This window comes from Prionailurus bengalensis, chromosome B1 (assembly GCF_016509475.1).
Source record: "Prionailurus bengalensis isolate Pbe53 chromosome B1, Fcat_Pben_1.1_paternal_pri, whole genome shotgun sequence".
Classification (NCBI taxonomy): Eukaryota; Metazoa; Chordata; class Mammalia; order Carnivora; family Felidae; genus Prionailurus; species Prionailurus bengalensis.
The window spans coordinates 165,503,433-165,527,441 of NC_057344.1; the positions used below are offsets into that span (position 1 = coordinate 165,503,433).

The following is a 24,009-nucleotide window of genomic DNA, read 5'->3' on the forward strand; positions in this document are numbered from 1 at the left end:
TCTAGTAACTAAAAAGATCTAGAAACAATGATCAAGCTAGTAGCAATTAGTACAGCTAAAAACTCAAATTTTGGGGGTGCCTGGGTGGCTCAGTCAGTTAAGCGTCTGACTTCAGCTCAGGTCATGATTTCACGGGTTTGTGAGCTCGAGCCCCTCATTGGGCTCTGTGCAGACAGCTCAGAGCCTGGAGCCTGCTTTGAATTGTGTCTCCCTCTCTCCTCTGGCCCTCCCCTGCTCGCACTCTCTCTCTCAAAAATAAACATTAAAAAAACAAAAACAAAACAAAACAAAACAAAAATATATATATATATATATCCCCTCAAATTTTGGTTTTGAAATACCATTTCCTACCAAAGGAAATCAGGAGTTTGTAAAAAAAAACTAAATACAGGTCTATGGCAGGACATGTACAAATGTGCCATACCAGTTGGCAAGAATTTATCAAAGACTACTAGGGCTGTGTCAAAAAAGACTTGAAAGCCAACTTGAAGAACCAAAGTTGGGAAAATATCCAAAATGAATCAAAACACATAAAAAATATTTAAATCTGTAAGTTCATAATGATAAATACTTAAGAAAAATATTGGTCACCTTTGGAAGATGGTAAATTGCCAATTTATTTTGTAACTGGTAAAACAGTGAGAAAGAATATGCATTTATTCGGAATTTTCTTTTTTTTTTTTTTTAATTTTTTTTTTCAACGTTTTTTATTTATTTTTGGGACAGAGAGAGACAGAGCATGAACGGGGGAGGGGCAGAGAGAGAGGGAGACACAGAATCGGAAACAGGCTCCAGGCTCCAAGCCATCAGCCCAGAGCCTGACGCGGGGCTCGAACTCCCGGACCGCGAGATCGTGACCTGGCTGAAGTTGGACGCTTAACCGACTGCGCCACCCAGGCGCCCCTATTCGGAATTTTCTAATGAAAGTATACTGCTGTGCTAAGGGCAGGGCCTGCTTAGGATGCTCTCTTACTGCCCAAAGAAAAAATTTCTCTTTATATATACATTTAAAAAAAAAAAAAAAGGAATGTTAGAATTGAAATAAACCAATTCTGCAATACCTAATGAAGTAAGGATATCGGCATTAAGTATCAATGACTGCTAATATCACAAAAAGGAGGCGATCTTTCTTTATGCACCTGTGGCTAAAGCAGCACCAACACCTTAGGGCAACACCTCTTGCCCTAAAATAGCAAAACTGAATCCAGTTAAGCATCTAAATCCAATTACCAATTTATGGGAAATACAGAAAAATCTGCTAAATGACATGGAAAGATATCAGCAAAATCCAGCCTGTGTATCTACATCCACATCTCCAGGACAAATGACCTAGCGGCTTCTTCAAATGAACTTAACAAGGGGGAGTAAAGAGTTGGAGGAAAACTATAAATTAAGAGAAACTTAAAAAGACATATATTAAAGATGCAAAACTACAGTTTCATTACTGGATGATAAAAATCATACAGAGAAGTAAGGAAGTGATTGCTATAAAAATTCAGAAGAAAGGCTACTCTGGGGGAGCGGGTCAAGAGAGGACTGTGTTTGGAAACAGTTTCTGAAGCAGCAAGTTAGAGTCTCCTGGTATGAATGGTGGTCACAAGGGGGTTGCCTTATAATACTTCATTAAACTCTGTATATATTATGTGGTTTTCTGAATTTGAGTTATACTTTAAAATAGCACAAATTTAAATAAACAGATTTGTAAATTAGAAATCCTTTTAAATTTATAAATCTTAAGTTCTTAGAAAAATGTACTAGAGTATATGAAAGGACAAGTCAAAAAGTTCTATAATCTCAGAATATGGAGAGAAATATTTTAAAAGGGTTAATGTATAACCTGAGGAAAAACTAGAAAGTAAAGAAGTGCACTAAGTTATAGTTTTACTATTATAAAAAAGTGTTTCTTCTCATGGTAGCAGCATTTTTGCCTTACCTATAAACTTGGGGGCTAGGAGAAATCAAAATATAATGAGGTTAATCAGACTGTAACTTAAATATTCTAAAATGCAGTCAATATTTAATGAGAAAAATAAAGGCACAAATTTCAGAGAAAAGAAAATTCTGACCTAGGTTTTCTCAGCAAAAAAAAACATGTAGTCAAGACATAACTAAAGAAGAAAATATAATCTTGGAAAATCACAGAAAAACTTATCAACTCTAAATATAAGTAAAATCTATTCAATTATCATTCCAAAAATAGCATGAAATGACTAACAGGAATTTATATGTTTGGAGGGAGCCCTGCACCCTCTCTCTTCCCATTCTCTCAATTTTATGTAGCAAAATCATGGGAAGGGGAGCTACTCCTATCATTTTAACTGTATCTAAAAACTCTGTACAGCAGAGGCTGGCTTTGACTACAACTATAACAGACAAAAAAGTAAAGAAGGATGAGAAAGGCGGGGGGAAGAAAAGCATATAATGAGTACATCTTGTTTATGATACAGATTCAATAAACACTTGTGAGTTGATGAAAAGGGAATACAAGAAATTTTAGATTTTGGATCCAAGTTAATGGCAAAATTCCTAGGTTCTCCATTTTCAGATAGTCTGATAACAGCATTTTAAACGCCTATCAATATGGCCTCTTATAAATACTGCTTATTTCACTTTAAATATTCAAAATATAGTGAATTAAAGCAGTGCTGGACAACCAACATTCCGTCCTTAGTTGCCTCTCTCCTTCTAAAGTACGTTTCTACATATGAATTTGTCCTGATCTATACGTTCACTTTTTCTAACTAGTCTTCACTTTTTCCTTCTGACTTGGTGAAGTCTCTACTTTGTTTATTTCCTCTTCGCTGTGTTCCCAACCAGGAGGAATGAATAATATCTCTTTGTCAAAGCAGTTTAAGCAGTCATGCCTATGAAGACTTAACAATACACAATGGAGTTTTTCTTTTCTTCAAAGAGAGAAATAGGCTGAAGAAACAAACAAAAAAACCTTGCAAGAAGAAAATGCGGAGGAATGCGTCCAGGCTTCCTTGAGTTAGTGGCATGACTGTGTTCATTCAACAAATGTTCATGACGTGTCTCCTTGTGCCAAGCAATACACTTTTACTTCCCTTCCCATATTCAAACTCCAGCTACTACTAAACGCAATTAAAATCAAAGTGATCATATTTCCAATTGTTAAGGGAACCACCTTCTCCCTCTTCCCATGATCCTGTGAGTCCTTAAAATAGGTACACGAACTTTCTAGAAGATGTTATAGGCTCATCACCATGATGGAACAATTGATTTATGTGACAATTTACTATCTAGTCCATGTGTCTTTAGTCCAGGTTTAATGTACCAAAGGTACCTATGAACATACGGTATCTGAATCCGTCTGCCTCACATCCCTATTCTTATAGAGAATACCACACAGTCCAATGCAGACTCCTCTTTTTCAAAATCTAGGTATGAGGAAAAATTAGAAAATCCACTTGGCCTTGGATCCAGGAGGTATTCTCCGATTCAATGTTTCCAGTAATTAACCTAATATTTTCTTTTTTTCATGGGGCTTGTACTCAAGACTCAAGAGTCTCATGCTCTACCAACTGAGCCAGCCAGGCACTATTAACCTAATATTTCAAATCCTATTGTATATCTGTGTCTGTTTTTCAATTGATTCAGAATTTCTAGTAGTATAAAATGATCATCCCAAAGCCATAATACCAACCAAAAAATATGAGTCTGGATTAAGTTAAATAAGAGATTTTTAAAAAATGAAACAAAACAACAAAACCCAACACACACACATACAAACTTTCCCTTTACTAAGTCAACTAGGTAGGTAAAGGTACCAGGAATTATGAGATTGGGTTTTCCTGTCCATCTTTTCATAGAGGGTGAGAGTTTGGTGGCTTAGAGCCACAAAAATACATAACCTCCACGAGCAAAAGCAAAAAAGAAACAAAATTGGCCAGAAGTTTTGATCTTATTAACCTAATAAAGAGCAAAAACTCCTTAAGTAAAAACCGAAAATTATTTAAATCTACCTGATGCCCCTCAAAATTATAAAGCAGCTTACAGAGACATACAACAAAATTTATACAAAATTAAAATCCTGTTTTATTATGGTATAGTAATGATTTGTGCTGTTTTAGATACCACAATCCTTTCATGCTCCTGTTTTCACCTATTTCTCACGCCCCAGAAGTACTCAAAAATATCTAGAAGTCTCAAAAACAAAGAAGCATAAGGTCCTCAAATAATTTCTATAAAGACCCTTTTCTATAATGATTCCTAGTAAGTCACCTTTTCTATCAAAAGAACATATAATATCCAGTCGGTTATATCTGACAGTACCAAAAGACATCTATATTGGAGGGCTCTGATCAACTTCTGGTATTCAAAACACAAATATTCACGTATCCAACATTTCCACTTGACTATTCTCTTTCCTTCAGATTCTATTATCTAAAATGATTTCCTTAAGTCATATTTAATCCAAATGATTACCAAAACACTTACACACTAATGAACTTGCTAAAATATCTATTTCAGTACTTCAATACCCATATTAACCAAATCTTTTTCTTTAACAAATAAAATCTCAAACCTCCTCTTTCCACATAATGTCCTTTAATACTTTATCCTCCTCATATATCTTTGTTATTTATTGAGTTTTGAAGCGGTCAGGAAACCTACATGTTCTGGACAGGGGAAATACTATCCCCACTGCTTGTATCTGTTATGACCCATTTCCTCTGAGGATTCTGTTCATTTTTATTACTGCTGGTCTATGCAATTCCACGGTATTTCTCCAATTCTACTTCTTTCTAGCTGCCCATAGATCTAATAATCTCTTCAAACCAATATGATAGCTTTGGCGTCCAACCTTTAACTCTCAGTTCGAAAAAAGCTACTACTCCTATAAACAGTTCAAACATTATCAGTTCACTGCAACAACTTGTGATTTAACATTTACCAACTTCTAATGTGAAAGCATTCCCATTTCACCCTATAGATACGTATATCCAAAAGTCAGAAGAAAGAAATTTACACACAAAATGTCTGGCATTTGGTTCATTTTAAGCATTTATTAGTTCATCTATATTAAGTTAAACAATGACCTTCAGTTTTAGATTGGTAAGAAACATGATAAATTCTCTAATAGAAAATATTACATATCATTTATTCCTTTCAGTAGAGCAACCCAATACATACCTCTGGAGAAAATCAGTTTCTTCTGGATTTATCCGAGTAACAGAGAATAAATCCACATTAGTTTATTAAAAAAAAAAAAAAAAGACTAAAACGTGCCCTATAAACATCACTGACTCAGTATGCCAAAAGATATGAGATTTAACTAACTGTTAGACCATTTGCTGAAATGTAAAACTCAGTAAGAGGCCGTAGTTACCTCTTTTTGTAGATGAAGTTTGAAGCAACTGTTTGGCTTTGAGGGAAGTACGAGGCAAATTTTTCAGCCTTTGCGAAGCTGTTGAAAAATAAGGAACTGTAATATTTGCCTGAAAGGACAAGATAAAGGCTATAGATTCTGTAAACGTGAATATTTTAATACATACTTGAAAATTTATCAAGGAACAGAAACCGTAAGGTGAAAATATGTTAGACTCTTAGAAGCAGAGGAATCTGAAAGTGATGCTTAGTGCATTAAGTTGGAAAGAAATAGGGATGGAAATCTTAGTGCAAAGTGCATACTTTCAGAAACAGTTTCCTATAGATGAGAAAATCTACAATACTGTAAGCCAATCAAAATATTAAAGAGAAAACAAACCACCGGCAAACATGCTACAGGATGCAAAGAATATAAAGCTAATTAAGTAAAAGTGATGAACACAAGCACACAGTATAGAATAAAATAAAAGTAGTACTTGTTCAATGCAAAAAAGCAGACTTTGGCGAAGCAGTTATTGTTAGATGAATTGCCCTAACATAAACAGTAATCTCCATACTCAAAAAGGAGAAGAAAACTCAGAACCAGGCAGGTACTCAAGGGAGTCAAAAATCCAGTGGCTTTAACACATTTAACATCATCTTGGTGTAGAATAAAACTAATTTATACTTTAGACTTTGGGTAGCAACATATCTGGTCTGTGCACATATGTATGTGGGGTGGGGAGGGGTATATGAGGGGGGCTGCACAGTGTGTGTTGGTGGGATTGATGGGTTTGGAAGAGTCAAAGCATCTCCTTCTTAAAGTGATCAATGAGAAGTTCTAAGCTTTCTTCAAAACTCCTAATCTATTAACTGTAATGAAACTCTCAAAAGTAGCAGCTCAGAGCCATCCAGAGTTAAAACTCACTACAGCTTCACTGAACTGAAAAGTCCCAAACCTACCAGTATAGTCGCCTATTTAAGTGGTTCTAAAATGTCACTACTGATTTGAAAGTTGGACTTCATATACCTCTGGGATTTATATGCCAGAGAGAGAGAGAGAGAGAGAGAGAGAGAGAGAGATCCCACAACAATAAATCTGGCCAGCATTTAAACAATCACTGGGTTGATAAGGGAATACTTGATAATACCATCAAAGAGAATTAAGGAGAATTTCTCTTTTGCTCTATTGCTTAACCCTATCAATGCTGAAAAGCTATTGTTTCCCTACTGTCTGAGAATAAATATTTTTAAAGAGTAATAAATGTATGTGATTTCAAATTTACAGCACTCCACATGTTACTGTAGTTAAATAAGACACCAATTTAGCTTAAATATTCCCAGGAAGACTAGTAAAAATTTCTCAAAACCTTAAAAAAAGTCAGTTTTATAATTACCTCATATCTACCCCACAGAAATACAGGATGCCATCATCATTGAATATTCTTACATATTTATTCATATATCCTTTCAATCATTCATAGGGTCATTCATTTACTCATTCATTCACTGCTGTTTTTCATTCTTTCAAATATTTAATTATCTACTTTATTTTTGGTACTGTTTTAGGTACAACAGATTCATTTAATAGCCAACTAGAAAGACAAAATTCCTACTTTCATGGAACTAACATTTTGGAAGGAAAGGAGAAATAAATAATAAACAAAGAGTCAAACAGTCATATAGTGATAGCTGCTAAGGAGAAAACTAAGTAGGGAAGGCAGAGAGGAAATGGGAGATATAAGTTGTGATCATAAATAGGGTGATCAGGAAAGAGTCCCCTGAGATGACATTTGCTCAAAGATCTGAAGGAAGGCAGGAAGCAAGCCATATAGATATCTGGGGAAAGCATTGCAGATAGAAGGAAAAGCCATGGTAGAGTACCTGAGGTAAGAGTGTGCCCAGGAACAGGAAGTAGGCCACTAGGATTGGAATAGAGTAAATAAGGGCAAAAGGTCACCGACTGTACTTACGCTGGCAATCCACAATACCTATCAACAACTGAAATTTTTTAAATGAGAGCTTAACATCAAATAGAATCTATAATTTGTTTTGGAAAGGTCATACTTAAATTAATAGCTATGATAACTCCAATGAACTTTATTTATCCCTCAAGTTTCATGGGTCACAACATGAAAACTATCCGATGGGAATTTGAAGAATAAGATTGCAAATAGAATCAGGCAGTGTACTCTAAATTTGTCTCATACAAATCTGACAGAAGGAAATGAGTGATTTTCCTAAGATACTACATAGCCTTGTATTACCCTTAAATAAGAAAACCAAATTTTTATCTGAATTATCAATCTTAACTTGATCAGTCTTCTAAAGACAAAATTATTTTTAAATGACAAAGTGTAGTAAATTGAAAGTCTCCAAATCCTTCTAAAATAATAGAATTCAGTGTGTTAGCTGTTTAAAAATTCTTACGGTTTCCTTGGTTTCTCTCTTAATATTTATATAATTCCAATCAGCAAGACTCCACCGTGAAAAGTAAAGACGGTACAGTAAAAATATCATTCTCTCATGCTACCATTATTTAGGTTAAAGTCTTCCTCCACTGACCAGTTCCAAAAACCTTTGTATTTGTGTTAAACATACACCACCACTTTCCGAGTCATTCTAGCTCAAAGTTTTCTTACTTTATTTCCATTTAGTCATCCATGCAGTTCTGTAGATCTCTTCCTTTACATCTCTACTGTCTCCTACACATTTAATTCAGACCTTCATCACCCTATTTTTGAACGAGAACACTGGCTTTTTGGGTCTCCACTTTGTGCATGTGCATTGAGGGAAGGACACTGAAAGTGCTGTCCCACCCCCCAACTCCAGTGTAGGCAGTGAGTGAGTGAATGGTCTGTAAGGAATTCAGAACAACAACAACAAAAATATCCCAGCTTGATCTGGTTTTTTATCATCATCATGTCCCCGGATTAATAATCAATGTCAGTAATAAAATGCTCCTCCCTGAAGAAAACAGTTTGTTGGCCTAAGTTATAAACACTTGCTGCAGTTACTGTTGCCTTTTAATAGCATATATGTAAGATTTAAATGAACATATTTTAATACTTATGTTTTAATATATATTGCATTTCACATGAAAAATAATTAGAACTCCCAATTATATAGTCTTCTTTAAAACAGGTGGATTCCACTACATGTTTCTTTCAAAAAGTTCATAGAGATTTGAAATCAAGTTCACTTAGCACAGAATGTGCCTTCAACTCCCTGTGGTACAATAATACATTCTTATATTTAGACAGATTAGAAATAAACAATGATGGTACAGTGATTATAAAGTCAGTGAAACAGAATATGAGTTACTTCAATATTGTCATTGTATGTGACTGGGTATTATTTAAGATATTTCAACTGTGAAGGCATTAGATTTGATCCCCAAAGGAACTAAGACACAGACAAGAGGACAATTTCTGAAATGTATTATAAAATGGAATTTTATGAAATACTGCCATGCTTATCATTATGTTGAATATTTCCCTATTTGTATAACAGTTGCCTGGTGAGGGGAGGGGAACCTTCCCAGGTTTAAAAATTGAAGACTATTCTTCAGTCAAAATGAGTGATGATAAATTGATAAATCTGACTGTATAGTGTTGCTTTGAGCTTCAATATGCAAGATCAATTCTGACAAAGATCAGTTATTGACAAATTTATAGAAACTAAACCTGTAATATTCATTACTGTGAAAGACTAATACATAAAAACATACTTTCCTTTAGAAATGATTAAAAAATACTAACCCGTTATCTTTTTTCCATTATAATGCTGACATTATGATTTATTTACTAACAGTTATAAAGTTCAATAAAAATATTTTCATTGCCTGCATTTCCCCCAGCCATTATTATTATAACTCATTCTATTTAATTATTATTGAACATAATTTTGTCACATGGGGAGATGCTAAAAATAATCTCCAAGTATGAAATACTAAATAAACATAAGTCACTATAAAAGATGTTAATTACTGCTAAGTAAAATGACCACTGTTCCCCCTAACCCTGCAATGACAGTTTGTTTTGAAACTTTTATTGCTTACAAATTCTCAGAGTAACCCTTCAATCCTCTCTTACTCCCCACCTCTCATCTTCTCAGTGTTACCAAGTTACATCTCTTCTAACTTCATTTTTTAAAGTTCATCCAGATCCTATCACCTCCTGCACCACTGCCTTTGTTCAGATACTCATTTCTTGCCAGGTTTATGCAATAAACAGGTTTCTAAATGTTTCTAGTCTCTCCTCCACTTTAATCCATTCTTCACACTGCTACCGGAATGGATTTTCTAAGAAGTAGTAACCTTGATTAAAAGCCTATCATGGCTCTCCACACTTACAGGATGAAATCCAAATTCCTTATTAAAAACCTCCCAATCTGTCCCTGGTAGGTAGCTCTCCCATCCTACATCACTGCATCCACTAACCATCTTGCATCCTACACTTCAGTCCTACAAAACCACTATAATCAGGATGCTATTCTTAAGACTTCATTACCAATCGTACTGTCGGGTAAACCTGTCTTTCTTTTCTTCATGTGGTCTCATAAGCTCTTCCTGAGCTAGCTGAGAGATAGCTTCAATATCTTTCCTGAAAACCTCTTTACACTGCTGAGTTTAATGCCTTTGTTCTGTTCCCACAGAAGTTCTTGCCAATCACTTCCTGCTACTGAAGGGCACGTGCTGTCTCATTTATATTTATAACCTCAGAGCTTAGAACATAATATACACCCAACAAATACCTGTTGAATGACTAAGGAACACATGAGTGGATAAAACCCAGAGATCTTAACTAAGCATTCTAGATCCTCCTAATCTAGTGGTTCTCAAACTTGAGTATGCCCTAGAGTCAGGTGAGACACTTCTAAAAAAATAGATTCCAGGTACCCATCCCAGATGTATTCAATCAAAATTTACAGAAGTGCCAGAAAAACTACATTTGTAAAACCTCTCTGTTATTATATAACTGACTCATCATTATGTTCCTTATTAAAAAAAAATCTACAAATGTCACTCATTCTTGTATTAGCCCATTACACAGGTTATTCATGACTTATTTCTTTGAATTTATGTTTCATAATTATGTAAAATTCAAGTATAATCTTTCAGTGTTTGGTTCTAAACAGTATCTGGATGAAGATTCCTTCCCCATGGGCCTCAGAAAGTCTGGTTATGCATAAGCTGGATACTGCACCCCCTTCAGTGAAAAGTCCAGAGTAAAATACTGACCATACATCTCTTCTCTGCGGGAATACTCTGTATCCCATGCAAAATTATTCCTCTATTTGACGAAATGTAAGTAAGTGGATAAATATTACACTGGGTTATCTTACTCTTTTGTAGTAATTCTACAATTAAGTAATTCTAAATACTACAAAGTATTTGTAATTCAATTATGCTCCAATAGAGTCATCCAAGAATTTGCAGTTAAGTCAGCATGATGTAATGCAAACAAATATTGGGAGGAAATCAGGAAACTCAGAGAGGAGTTGGAAGGAGGGAGTAGTTTTGCACTTTTCTAGTTATATGCCATTGCACATGTAATATATATGTATCTCTGTTTCCTCTCTATAAAAAATAAGAAATGGGCTTTTGTGAAGTTCAAATGAGATAATACATGTGAAAGTAAACATTTAAAAATACTAACCAGAGTCTGAGTATTATTTTAATTTTTTTAAACAAGCAGATTGTCTCGGGTTTTTCTCCCTCTTATTTCTGAACCAATATTCCTATAGCTTTCTGAAAACTAAATTTTCTACTGAACCTCTAGTAGTCTTAGAAAGTAGCACTAGTCTTCTGAAAAACTGTCCCTGACAAACAATCTTTCCTTTAACTGGAGAAACAGAGAAAATGGCATATATCCATGACCTCTGCAATGCTCTGGTTTTCTTAAACTTTTTAAGTTACTCACATTTTCCAAATATAAAAGTCAGAAATTGGTAACAGCTATAAAAATGAAAATATATTAGAACTCTCATAATATTCATATTTGAATGCCAGCATCCACAATAATGCAGCCACAGCAAATAAGCATATAAAAAACAGTGATTGGCATAGTACAAGGCAAAAGAAGTGGTCCCGAGGGTGGAAGTAATAGCAACCTTGCAAAGTTAGGTTCATGCAGACCAGCAAGTAAGAACCAAAGCTTTACCACTTAAGGGCTGGAAAAATAAATACTTAAAAGAAAACAAAATGCAACATCTATTATACTAACTGGTTTATACAAAAAATAAAGAATACTAATTCATGTATAAAATAGATAAAACTTACTATTATATTTATATATAATTCTATATCAAAATGAAAAAGCTATCATGAAAACAGTATATATATGTAATATATATACATATATACACACACACATAGTAATCAAAAGAACAGTTACATACATACATTTCTATGGATCAAAGATACATGTAAAATTTTAAGAAAATAGATAATACATTACGAAGTAAAATATGTTAACTTAAAAGGCTTAAAATATTTTTATAAAATAAACTTTATTAAGTTTTAAACTTGATAATATTCCAGACTTACCATTTTCCAAAACTTTTTTTGTGACTAGTGTGATTTTACCCTAAAATAAATGTTTGTGGCATTTTAATTGCAAATAAGCTTCACTATAGCTACAAATATAAAAATAAACAAGTATATACAATTGAAAATACAAAGGACTGTCTCTTACTTTCTCTTTTGCCTATACACTGTTCAAATACTGAGATAGACCACTATGAAACTGCATACATATTTTCCACTTAAAAGTAAATTAGTGATTAGAATCTCATTATATTTCTCTTTATATTTTCCTTAATTATCAATTTCTGGGGAAAAAGAAAAATTCACCCACAGAAAAAATTTCTAGGGAATCGGCAATTGTGTTAAGGTGATTACACAATGCTAATTCTACTAGAGAACTCAAGTAATTATCACAAAATTTAAGATATGGTCATATATTTCTCTATTAACATTTTTATTATAGATTCTCAACCTTTTCTTTTTTCTTCTAGAATTTTGTCAAGAGTCTTTTTCATTTCCATACAGCTCTGAGGTGCTACAATAGTTCAAATAAAGAGCATATATGAGGGCATAAGGAAATAACCCTGAGTAAAAAGTTGGTACTAATAATGATGGAATAAAGAGAATATAGATATAGCTGGTTTTAGCAAAGAACAGGGAAGATGTCTGAAGATATAATCATATAAAGTTTTGAGAAATTCAGAACTCATTTCAAACTAAGCATAAAAGCACAAGTACAAATAATGTTTTGGATTATCTGTGCATAGGCTGTAAATGTGCAGCTTATAATATGCCTGATTTTTATTATTTAATCTCCTTAGTGCTATAAAATTTTCTTTCCTATTGTATTAACATTGTGGATTGCTTCTTCTTTCAGGCAAAAATACACTAAGGGAGAAAAAACTCAGAAACACGGTATTTTCAAGGGTCAAATGAACTTAATTTACAGATTTAAAGGCACAAAAGTTATCATTCACCATTTCAAGATAGCTTAGAGTTCAAAGTATAACTTTATTTTTAAAGTTCTGTGATTCCCTACTTTCTATACCATTTATGAGTACACCATATGAGTGTCATAATGGCACTCTTAATTACATAGTTTGCAAGACTTGGAATTCTAAATTTAAAATTTAACTTGGTTCAAAATCATGTTGTTGCATATATCCAGCTAAATAAATGAGGTACACAAATCTCTAGGCAACAATTTTCCACAGTGCCTTAAATTTTACGGTTCATCTTAGAAAAAAATCAGAAATAATATTTCTGGATACTTTTGTATCTTAGTACTAAACCATAGATATGACAGACCTCTCAAGGTGGACTTGGGTTCCTGAGCAGAATCAACATGGGTTTGAATCCTAACTTGCCACCTATGTATGTATGTATGATTGAAGGTTAAGTTATTCAAAGCTTCAATTACATAATTTGAAAAATGTGTTAATAATTGTACCTACTTCATAGAATTGTTCTGAAGATTAAACAGGATTATGCATGTATGGTACAGCACAATATGAGTCTCTCTAATATAAATAATATCACATACAACTGAAAGCAAGGAAAATTTATCATTGTTATCACAAAAGTCATTTGGGTTCAAATGTATTTTTTCCTGGTCTTTTTGAGCCACCAAGTTAACAGCAGCTTAACATAAAATACACAAAGTCAGCTAAACACAACAGAGCCAAGGAAGAATGCAAGGGAATTAAGAAACAATCGAATGTCTACAGTTGTATTACCCAATAAACAAGTTATAAATGATCAGTAACCTTGTGTTTGTGCGCTTCTTCATAGCTTTAAGGAAATGAAGAAACACGTGGCAGGCACCATCTCAACGGGCGCTGTAATATGCTACAAAGAAACTGAGTCGATCAGACCACAGGACTGATGCGAGCCATGGGTTACAAGGGGTGCATATTGAGCACTTCTAAATTTATAGAAATAACTGTGACAGTTTGTTTAAAATTGGTTTGATTACATGTTTGTATCTACTCTAGTTAATAGATAATACTCTTTGGGAAGTGTTCCTTTTCAGTCACCTTGTACACTAAAGTACACAGTATCCATCTATTCCCACATCACTACTTGGCTCAGTTGGCTACTTTGTTTTAGAAGTTCTGTATGATTCTTTCTGATCTTTGTTTATGTTACCTTTGTCTCTCCTTCATTCAACAGATTCAATCTTTTCTTTTCATCAAGTTAATTTCAACTTTTTTTTTCCCCTAGGTTTGCCAGTTGTATTTATTTTATTCATTGAAAATTTAACATGCTTTTAATTATGCTAGTATTTTTTGCAAGATCATTATGGTTTTGTTTTGTTTTTTTAAATGTTCTACTAAGAAAGTTGCTTGAGTTTTAAGTTGTCTGTTTCAGGACTATTTCCCACAAAAATCTTGTCATTTTTAATGTATAGTACTGCAGAATGCGAGGTTTTTAATGAATATATATCTGTATAATTAATAGGTAGACTTTGCTCATTTAAAAATTCTGGAGAGGGGATCCTGGGTGGCTCAGTCAGTTAAGCATCTGACTTTGGCTCAGGTCATAATCTCATAGTTAGTGAGTTCGAGCCCCGCGTCTGGCTCTGTGCTGACAGCTCGGAGCCTGGAGCCTGCTTCGGATTCTGTGTCTCCCTCTCTCTCTGCCCCTAACCCACTTGCATTCTGTCTCCGTCTCTCTCAAAAATAAACATTAAAAAATTTTTTTCAATCTGGAGAGACTAGAGTTTCATACAGAAACAAGTACTGATACAATTGGGTATCTTATAGGAACAAATTTTAAATTTTAATACAGCTATGATTATCTTATAGCAAGCGGCAATCACTACATTTTAGTATAGATAGCTTAAAACAGCTATTCAGCACAAAATTACTATCTATAATTTTCATTTTCCCTTAAATAACTGACACATAAAAGATACTTACTGGCTGAAGCCTGAGGTTGCATGCGAGGTATTCCTCCATTTGGCACTTGAAAATTTGAGTCACTTCTGCTGCTTTTCACTGAGTCAACTTGTGTATTAGATGTCCGGGACAGGTTTGGAAGACTGCGTCTTAGTTTTTCTATGACAACAGAATTTAAAGAAGAAAAAATCAAAACATTCTTTTAGATAAAGAATTAAAATATTAACTGGCATTCACAAATCAAATTCTTTAAGCATTCTACATTTTAGAGGAGTTAACAGAAAGTACATGTCTTATAAAAAATAACTTAACCCAGGTCCTAGAAATCAGTAGAAGAGAACCTTTAAAAAGAGCCATAAATTAATTAAATCAAAATCTATATACGGACCACTTCATGAATAGTAGTAACATAATCAAGTAAAATTAAATTCACTCTCTCCTTTAGTTTTGTATTGATGCACTAGTAATAAAACAGTAAACTACCTAAATTCTTGATCTACTTTTCTAAAATACAAAACCTTGGTAAATTGTGTTACTTTCATATCGAAATATTAAGGACAACTGCTTTGCCAGAATCATCCTAATTACCTTCATTTTTAACATTGCTTGTCTGTAAATCCGCGGGATGACCTTGAAGTGAAAGGCGAGGTTGTTGTAAGCGGCTAATCATAGGCTGTGGGGACACTCTACTATATTCTATTCCCCGAGCAGGAGATCGTGAACGAGGTGAATTTCTGGGTGACTGCTTAGGTGATGGTCGAGGTGAATTGCGTGGTGATGGTGAAAACCTGTTAACAGCAGGGTATACTGCATGATGCATATTGTCATCTTCATCATCTAAACTTTGCGCATCAAGTTCCTGATCGCTAAAAGTACCCCGTCTTGTAGAATTGCAAGATGAACCAGAACTGCGCCGAGATGTGGTGGCTGCATATTCTTGCCGGAGACCTGACAATAATGAATGTGTTATTTCATTTCTTTAGTTACATTTTTAAACATTTATATATTCTTGAGGCTTAAAAGCAAAAGAATATCATTGAGAAATTCCAATAGGGTATAAAGTGTAAAGGAAAACTCCCTTTCCACTTGAATCATCTTAGACATCCTCCCATATAATGATGCCTAAAATATTTTAAAAGATTATTTTTGAATTGAATGAAATTCTATAAACCTTTGCCCAATCCAATGTTTTCTTCATGATTCTGAAATCTGTATTAGAGGTAGAACCATAAATTTAAAAATATTTCTACTCCTAAAGACAAAAATCCAAATTTGAGATCAACATTTCAAAAATACTGAGGGAAAACAATTATTGTTCAACCAATGAGAAGAATACACCAGTGTATAAATAAACTCCCTGGATACTGAATTCTTGGAATTGATTTATTGATGAAGGAAATTTCTTTCCCACCCTCAGGAATTCAATACTTGGGCATAAATGAAATTTTAGTTCCTTCATGACCCAAGAGACTTCATCAGTAAAACAAACTTAAATTCTAAGCTATCAAGTAAAAATTTTCAGAGGAGTCCCCTATGTATCTTGACACCTCCAGAAACATCCAAGCAAACTTAGGCCCTTCAAAAAGTATAAAAACTTTGGGGCGCCTGGGTGGCTCAGTCGGTTGAGCGGCCAACTTCGGCTCAGGTCATGATCTCGCGGTCAGTGAGTTCGAGCCCCGCGTCAGGCTCTGTGCTGACCGCTCAGAGCCTGGAGCCTGTTTCAGATTCTGTGTCTCCCTCTCTCTGACCCTACCCCGTTCATGCTCTGTCTCTCTCTGTCTCAAAAATAAATAAATGTTAAAAAAATATTAAAAAAAAAAAGTATAAAAACTTCTAGAACAAAAACAAATGTTGGTATATATTCAATTAAGAATAAAATTACTATTCAAGAAAAGTACAGAATTTAGGACAATATTTTGATCAAGTCCTGCTAACTACTGACAATCTAGTTTAAAAATTCTCTACTACTGGGGCGCCTGTGTGGCTCAGTTGGTTAAGCATCCGACTTCGGCTCAGGTCATGATCTCACAGTTCGTGGGTTTGAAACCTGCGTCAGGCTCTGTGCTGACAGCTCAGAGCCTGAAGCATGCTTCAGATTCTGTGTCTCCCTCTCTCTCTGCCTCTTTACCACTTGTGCTCTCTCTCTCTCTCTCAAAAATAAACATTAAAAAATTTAAAAAATATGCTCATACACAGATAGTGCTATCGATATGGTCCCCAAAGTAATGGGTGAGAATCATAGCAGGGTATCTATAAAACTACAGATTCCTGGGGCCTATCTAACCCTTCACTCTAGTTTCGGAACCACTCTAGTAACAAGCAAGATAGTGTCTCGTTACAGCAAACACAGTACTAAAGTCACCTAACAAAAGACAACAGATCAGTGAATAGCACTGTTTTAGCAAAGAAAAACACAGATCCCAAAGTAGGCCCTGCAGTACTAGGGGGATCCTAAGGAAGCAACAATCACTATGGGACTATGTATTTCTCCTATTAGAAATAAGAGGGCTTAACCAGGAAACAGCCAAAATCTGTAATTCTACATCTCTGTTAAAAACAAACAAAACTAAAGAAACAATGTTTTAAAACAAAAATCAGGGGCGCCTGGGTGGCTCAGTCGGTTGGGCGTCCGACTTCGGCTCAGGTCACGATCTCACGGTCCGTGAGTTTGAGCCCCGCATCGGGCTCTGGGCTGATGGCTCAGAGCCTGGAGCCTGCTTCTGATTCTGTGTCTCCCTCTCTCTCTGTCCCTCCCCCATTCATGCTCTGTCTCTGTCTCAAAAATAAATAAAACGTTAAAAAAAATAATAAAAAAATAAAATAAAAATCATTTTCTTAAAAAAACCTGGCATTTTCGAGGAGGCAGACATTTTTAGCATCTTTTTTTTTTATTCACTAGAAAAAGACCCTATCTGTGCATGTGGATGGCTTAAAAAGAATAATTAAAACAAGGCTAGAATTTCTTTTACTTGTTACCAAAACACAATATAAAAATAACAGCAAAAAGCTGGTTGAGTTTCTAACAAAATACTGGGGTCTGAAAAGTCACAGTTCAAAGAACTGAGAGAATTTACTCTAAGTTATAGTGAGGAAGCACTCTATTCTCCTTTCACATCCCTGACTAGCTGACAATAGCTCCTCACTAGCTGACAATAACCACAGTCTCAATGAGGAGTTACACAAAATTACAGAAGAAAAGGGTACCATATTGTTAGTTCCGTGAGCTAAAGATAAGTAAAGCAAGAACCAAGTCTTTCTACTTTTCTATGCGAAGCTGTTGGAAAATGGGAAATGATTCAGCAGAATAACATTCTGCAGTTTCTTAGTAAATGTTATAGCTTAATAAAACCTACCATATATCTACATAAAAGGGCCTAAAACAGAAAGTTTTTAAACTAAATTATTTTGATGCTCCATTACCCTCAGCTGATTGTCAAGACTGAAACGTGTGCTTCAAGAATCTTTTCATTGTAAAGATTGAATGGGTCACTTTAGAGAGATTGCTTACTTCACAGTTAAGCTTGTGGTATCTTACGATAAAATGTATAGGCAAACCATAGTACTCTACTGAATATCTAATAAAACATTTCCATCCTCTCTAAAAGCCTTTTAAAAATATGTACCATTATCAGTATAGTTAGGTGAGGATACTTCCATGTTCAAATTTTCCTGTTTCTTCTGGTTGAGAATCCTTTTATGATCTCCTGAGAATGATACTGTTTTTAGCCTGATTATTTTCACTTACTGTTTTCATTCCTCTTTATGTACTTGCTTTATGTGCTAAAATGTTTTTTTTCAAATATTTTACGCACAAATTGAAAAGTACAAATTAAAATATATTTTTTTTAAATATAGGCAAGAATAATACTATCACCACCATTTTACAAAGAGAGCCAGAAGATCCACAAACCTTTGAAATAGTATGACAAATTTTGTGCATACGTATACTTTGGGGATGACAGGGGATATAATTTTTATTGGATTCTCAAAGGTATCTGTGACCTAAAAAGTTGCAAAGACCATTCTGTAAAGCAGTATCGCATGCTCACCTCATTTAATGTCATAATTTCAATTTTCCCATAAAGGTCTTTTTTTTTTTTTTTTTTCTGTAGTCTATACCACATATTCTAAGAGTGGTGATATCTGCCCCCATAGGGAGAAAATTGGCTCTTGGGGTATGAAAAAAACCCAGATATCATACTAATTTGTGATCCTCATAGTACATAAAGAGATGCAGGGTATGTCTGTGGTATTAAAATTTCATGGTGAGGTGATAGGCAAAAAAAGGAAAAAAAGTCTAAAAAGGTGGTTGGGAAGGGGTAATAATGGAAAAAAGGTTGAGAAACAATGGTCTACTAAGAAAACGCAGTGTAATAGAGTAATAACTACTCTAGCAAGTTCCAGCGCAGAGTAACATGCAGGGCATGGTTACTAGTCATTACCTGCCTTTCTTTGCTCCTCACACAGCAAACTGTTTTACATAATATGCACTCTGAAAACAAGTTAATGAACAAGTAAGTCTATATGTTGAATAAGCCTCTAAAATTTAACATTTCTACTCATACATTACTATCCCACAACACCTTAAGATCTATTAAATATCCACAACAAAATTATACCTGAACTAGACTCAACTTGAACAATTAAAATACTTACTTTCTTCTTGCATCCGAGCTAGAATCTGTACATCAGTTACATCATTTAGCTTATAATTGGATCCAATTGAATCTTCATCTAATTCTGAAGCACTTAACTCACTGTCTATAGAGGATTGAGGACTGAGTGGAGGATTTCTGTCTGATGAACTTTTCAAATTACCTTAAAAAAAAAAAAAGATTTGAACTTTGGTATAACAAAAACTGAATAAGCATCTGTTGTAATAACTTGATATTAATTCTTTGATTAATTAATCTTTTATTAATTCTTTTATTAATTAATAATGGTGAACTCACCATTATTTTGTCTTTTCTGTTCATGAAATTCCCAAATATTGAAAATAAAAATTGACTTTATTAAGAATAAAGAGGGCTATGTCATATGTTATGGCATAAAAGCAAATCACATTTTCATTTCAATCATAACTTATCTATTCTCTTATGAAACAATTAAGCTTTCACCACGGTGCCTGGTAAGTAGGTGGTGTTCAATAAATGTTAGAGGATTCCAACTTTTACAAGACAGCCAATGAAACACCTCATAAACAAATGAATTTATAATGTGTTTTCTCCTCCCAAATTCACAGTCTTAGCCAATACCATCATCTTTTTCCCTGAATAAAAGCTTCTACTTTTCCTAAGCAAGAAAACTATAATTTGAGGAAAATCAAAATTCCTTAGAGATTTAGGAACAAACCAAAAAAAGAACACTAGGGTCATTTTTCCTACGTTATGCCATGTTTACAAAATTCTTTGTCAAACTAGTAATAGGGATCCAAGGAGTTCTCTGAAGTGTAGGAGTGAAGCACAAACATGGAACAGAGAAAATAATGAGATAAAGTATTTCATTGCTGAAAGCAAAAAGGGGGATAGAAGGCAGGTCAGAAGAATAAAGGACATACATATCCAAGAGTATAACTTGTTTCTAAGGAAATCCTTTCATCAGATCATCAACTTCTAGTGAAGAATAAAATCCTAACACTGTCACTAATGTATCTAATACAGACTTATTTGAAACATTTGTTTCCCAGAATTCTTTACCATAGAAGTCAGCTCCCATGTGAAAGGCATATTAAGAGCAAAATAGTTGATGTTTATATTATCAAGAAGAACATAGTGCATATGATAGGAAAAGTACTACACAAGGTCAGGTTCAAATAGTGCCCAAATAATATTCTTGTTAAACAAATATAGCAGATTAAACTTTTTAGTATGACAGTCATGGGTGACATAAATAGCAAGTAACAACTTATGCACAAAGCTAACAGCAGGGGCGAGAGAAGTTATTAGACTAGGGAGTCAAAAATTTGAGGTGGTTAACAATAACCTTAATTTTTAAGGAAGCTACAATAATTAGCTGTAACAACAGCAACAATAAGAGTTAACAGTGAATCCTAAAGAACAGTAAGCTACAGAGTAACTATTTCAGTCACAGAACCACAGCAAAACATTCTTTCCCCAATTTACAGCAGTCTACCCTCCCATATCATTTTGGACTCCACTCTTTTGGCACATACACATATAGCTTATGCTATTATTTGAGTGTAATATCAAAGCTTATTAAATAAAGTTTAAGTGGTTTAATAAGAGCTTTTATTTTTAGCTTTTATAGCCCGATCAATCTATTCAGTAAAAGAAAGCATCTATTAGTTAAAAGAATCAAGCTTGTTACTCTAATCAAGCCACATCTGAAAACTTTTAAGTACATGTTAAAGAAAACTTTACAGACGTACCCTGGTTTATCAGTACCAGGTACTAAATAGCTCCTCACTGATATTTTAACCACTTAAAAGTCTCATAGGCACAAGAACTCGAACTATTGATGATTGAGTTATTTTCTGAGGTAGGGCAGTAAGTTAAAAACTATACCTTGATTATTCCATTTCAAATTCTCCTTACCTGAATTTCCAGGAAGTATTAGCTGTTTGACTATAGGAGGTCGCACTGGAGTTGAAGATGGAGAATTGAAACCACTGCTGTATGGGCTACTTGCACTTGGACTATAAGGACTTGTGTAACTCATGGAGTTGAAAGGATTGTTATATAAATTCTGCCTCTTGAGAGCTGTGTTAATGAGAAGGGGAGAAATCAACATAATAACAGAAAAGGTTAACCATTCAAAATTTTTTCCTACTGGGAAATTTATTAAGTCATTATCTCAATTTAAATACAGAAACATTCTTTTTTTTTTTTTTAAATTTTTTTTTTTCAACATTTATTTATTTTTGGGACAGAGAGAGACAGAGCATGAACGGGGGAGGGGCAGAGAGAGAGGGAGACACAGAATCGGAAACAGGCTCCAGGCTCTGAGCCATCAGCCCAGAGCCCGACGCGGGGCTCGAACTCCCGGACCGCGAGATCGTGACCTGGCTGAAGTCGGACGCTTAACCGACTGCGCCACCCAGGCGCCCCAAATACAGAAACATTCTTAGAGTAGCAAGAGAAAATACACATTAATAATCCCAACAAAATAGTTCCATTATCTTAAATTGCACTGTGCAAATAAAACAGTAGCCACACCAAACATCAAAAATAATACCATAGGAAGAATATCTTCTCAACAAATTATTAGCCATTAAATTAATTTACTTCTATCTTGTCGGGAAGTTTGTTCCAACTGTATTAACTCTGAATGGTCTTAAAAAATAAAATGAATGAAAAGTATATTTGTGTCTTCTCATTTAAAAAAAAAAGTTTATTTTTGAGAGAGAGAGAGAGAGAGAGAGAGAGCGCAAGAGAGAGAGCGCAGGGGAGGGACAGAGAATGAGGGGAGACAGAGGATCCAAAGCAGGCTCTGCACAGACAGCAGAGAGCCCGATGTGGGGCTTGAACTCAGGAACCTGAGATCATCTCCTGAGCCAAAGCAGGGTGCTTAATTGACTGAACCACCCAGGAGCCCCTGTGTTTTTTCAGTTTTCTATAACAAACATTTACTGCAAAGAAAAGGGGAGAAAAAAGTATGAAATAGTGAGTTTTAAAAACAGCCTTTCCAAAGTTTGGATTTTTGTAAAAATAAAGCAATATTGACTACTTAGGCCAGGTTAAGGTCAAACATGTGCGAATTCTCTTTTTAAAAAGAAAAAAGCCTCCCTCCCTTTCCCCCAGTCTTCTGGCCCAAGAAAAGGAAGAAAAAATGTGCGATGCATGTAAGATTATAGAAACAGTACAAAAGTAGAACTAAGATATCAAGTACATACGTAGAGAGAAATTACTACTTAAAATAGTATTTCTTTCTTCTACACTCTTCTAAAATCCATAGCTTAACTCAGTATTTCTGACCATTGGCAAAGCAAGGTGTAGAACATACAGACAAATGTGACATCGTACTATTTCTCGAGGGGCTTACAACCAAGTAGTGCAGGCAGGAAAAAACAATGATTTCAGGGCAAAATGAAATGAGCACTATCATAAAGGTGCAAAGGGCTGTGGAATGATGAGACAGGATAATTCATTACAAATGAGAAAAACTAGGCACAGCTTTTTGGAAAGAGGCATTGGAGCAGTCCTGAGAGGATGAGCGGCAATCTGACAGGCCACTGAGAATGGGGAAAGCGTGTGCTTCCATCTGTGTTTATCACAGGAACAAAAGCAGGGTCTTGAAAATGTATATTAGGTTCAGGGAATAAGAGTGAGTGCTGTAGAAAGGTAAAGCAGATGCGTGAGGGACAAAACAGGAAGACGTAGCCGGGCCAGGTCGTGGAAGTCCTGGAAACTGTGCTCAGGAGAATGAGCGTTATTCACTATCAGTGAATTCTGAGTAAGGGTGATATATGATCCAATCAGTTTCAGAAGAAAATTGATGGACATTTTTATATAGAATAGATGAGACTGAACTAGGCAGTAGAGGTGACAAATACAAAAAAGAAGGATAGATATTAAAAACTAGAAGGATTACAAAAGAAAAAAAAATAAGGTGACTCTGAAGTTTCTGGTTTGCCTACTGGGCAGAGAAATGGTTTGGGGTGGAAGAAGATACGTTTTTTGTTGTTTTTCTGTTTAGTTTGATGATGTAGTAAGTTGGACAGTGTAGTTTTGTCTGTATTCCCCAAGAGATAAGATGCCACACTTTAAACATATTTAGAATGTAGTATCTCAGAAATACCAACCTGAGCAGAAACTGGGGTGCTAATTTCTTCCTCTTTACTTTCTGATCTCCTCTGAAGCTTATTCTCTTCCCGGTGGTTATTTATTTAATCACTAGCATTTCAAGTCCTCACCCCTTTATGTCCTCACTCTATACTATATTCCTTTTCCTAAGAAATCTCATTCATATCTATCACATCAGTTATTATCTATAGTCCAAAAACTCCCCATTATTTATATCTCCAGTCCCAAGTTTTCCTGGGCTTCAGTCCCATATGTGCTGCCCATTTAATGTCTCCTCTATGGAGCCACTGGCTCCTCAGAGCCAACATTTCCACATTCAAAGTCATGATTTTCCCGCTAAAATTTAACTCTCTTCCTGGGGTTCTGACCTCAAAACGATTAATAACATTCATCCTGTCACACAAGCTGGAAACCTAGATCATTGATACTTCTCCCTTACTTCCTCAAATTTGGCTCATTCAGTTTTCCATCCACATCCCTTCATCTCCAC

At 34.8% G+C, this 24,009-nt stretch overlaps 1 protein-coding gene across 2 annotated transcripts in view; it reads right to left on the reverse strand.

The window, feature by feature from the left end:
• SLAIN2 (SLAIN motif family member 2) overlaps positions 1–24,009 on the reverse strand; it is a 75,161-nt gene that overhangs the window by 13,991 nt on the left and 37,161 nt on the right. Inside the window, exons 3-7 of one of the 2 annotated variants that reach the window (XM_043572714.1) lie at positions 21,312–21,476; positions 19,414–19,575; positions 15,346–15,705; positions 14,779–14,916; positions 5,351–5,428 (exon numbers count right to left, since the gene is read on the reverse strand). In XM_043572714.1, coding sequence (XP_043428649.1) covers positions 5,351–5,428; positions 14,779–14,916; positions 15,346–15,705; positions 19,414–19,575; positions 21,312–21,476 — 903 coding nt within the window. The remainder of the gene's footprint in view (positions 1–5,350; positions 5,429–14,778; positions 14,917–15,345; positions 15,706–19,413; positions 19,576–21,311; positions 21,477–24,009) is intronic. The other variant, XM_043572715.1, reaches the window with a different exon arrangement.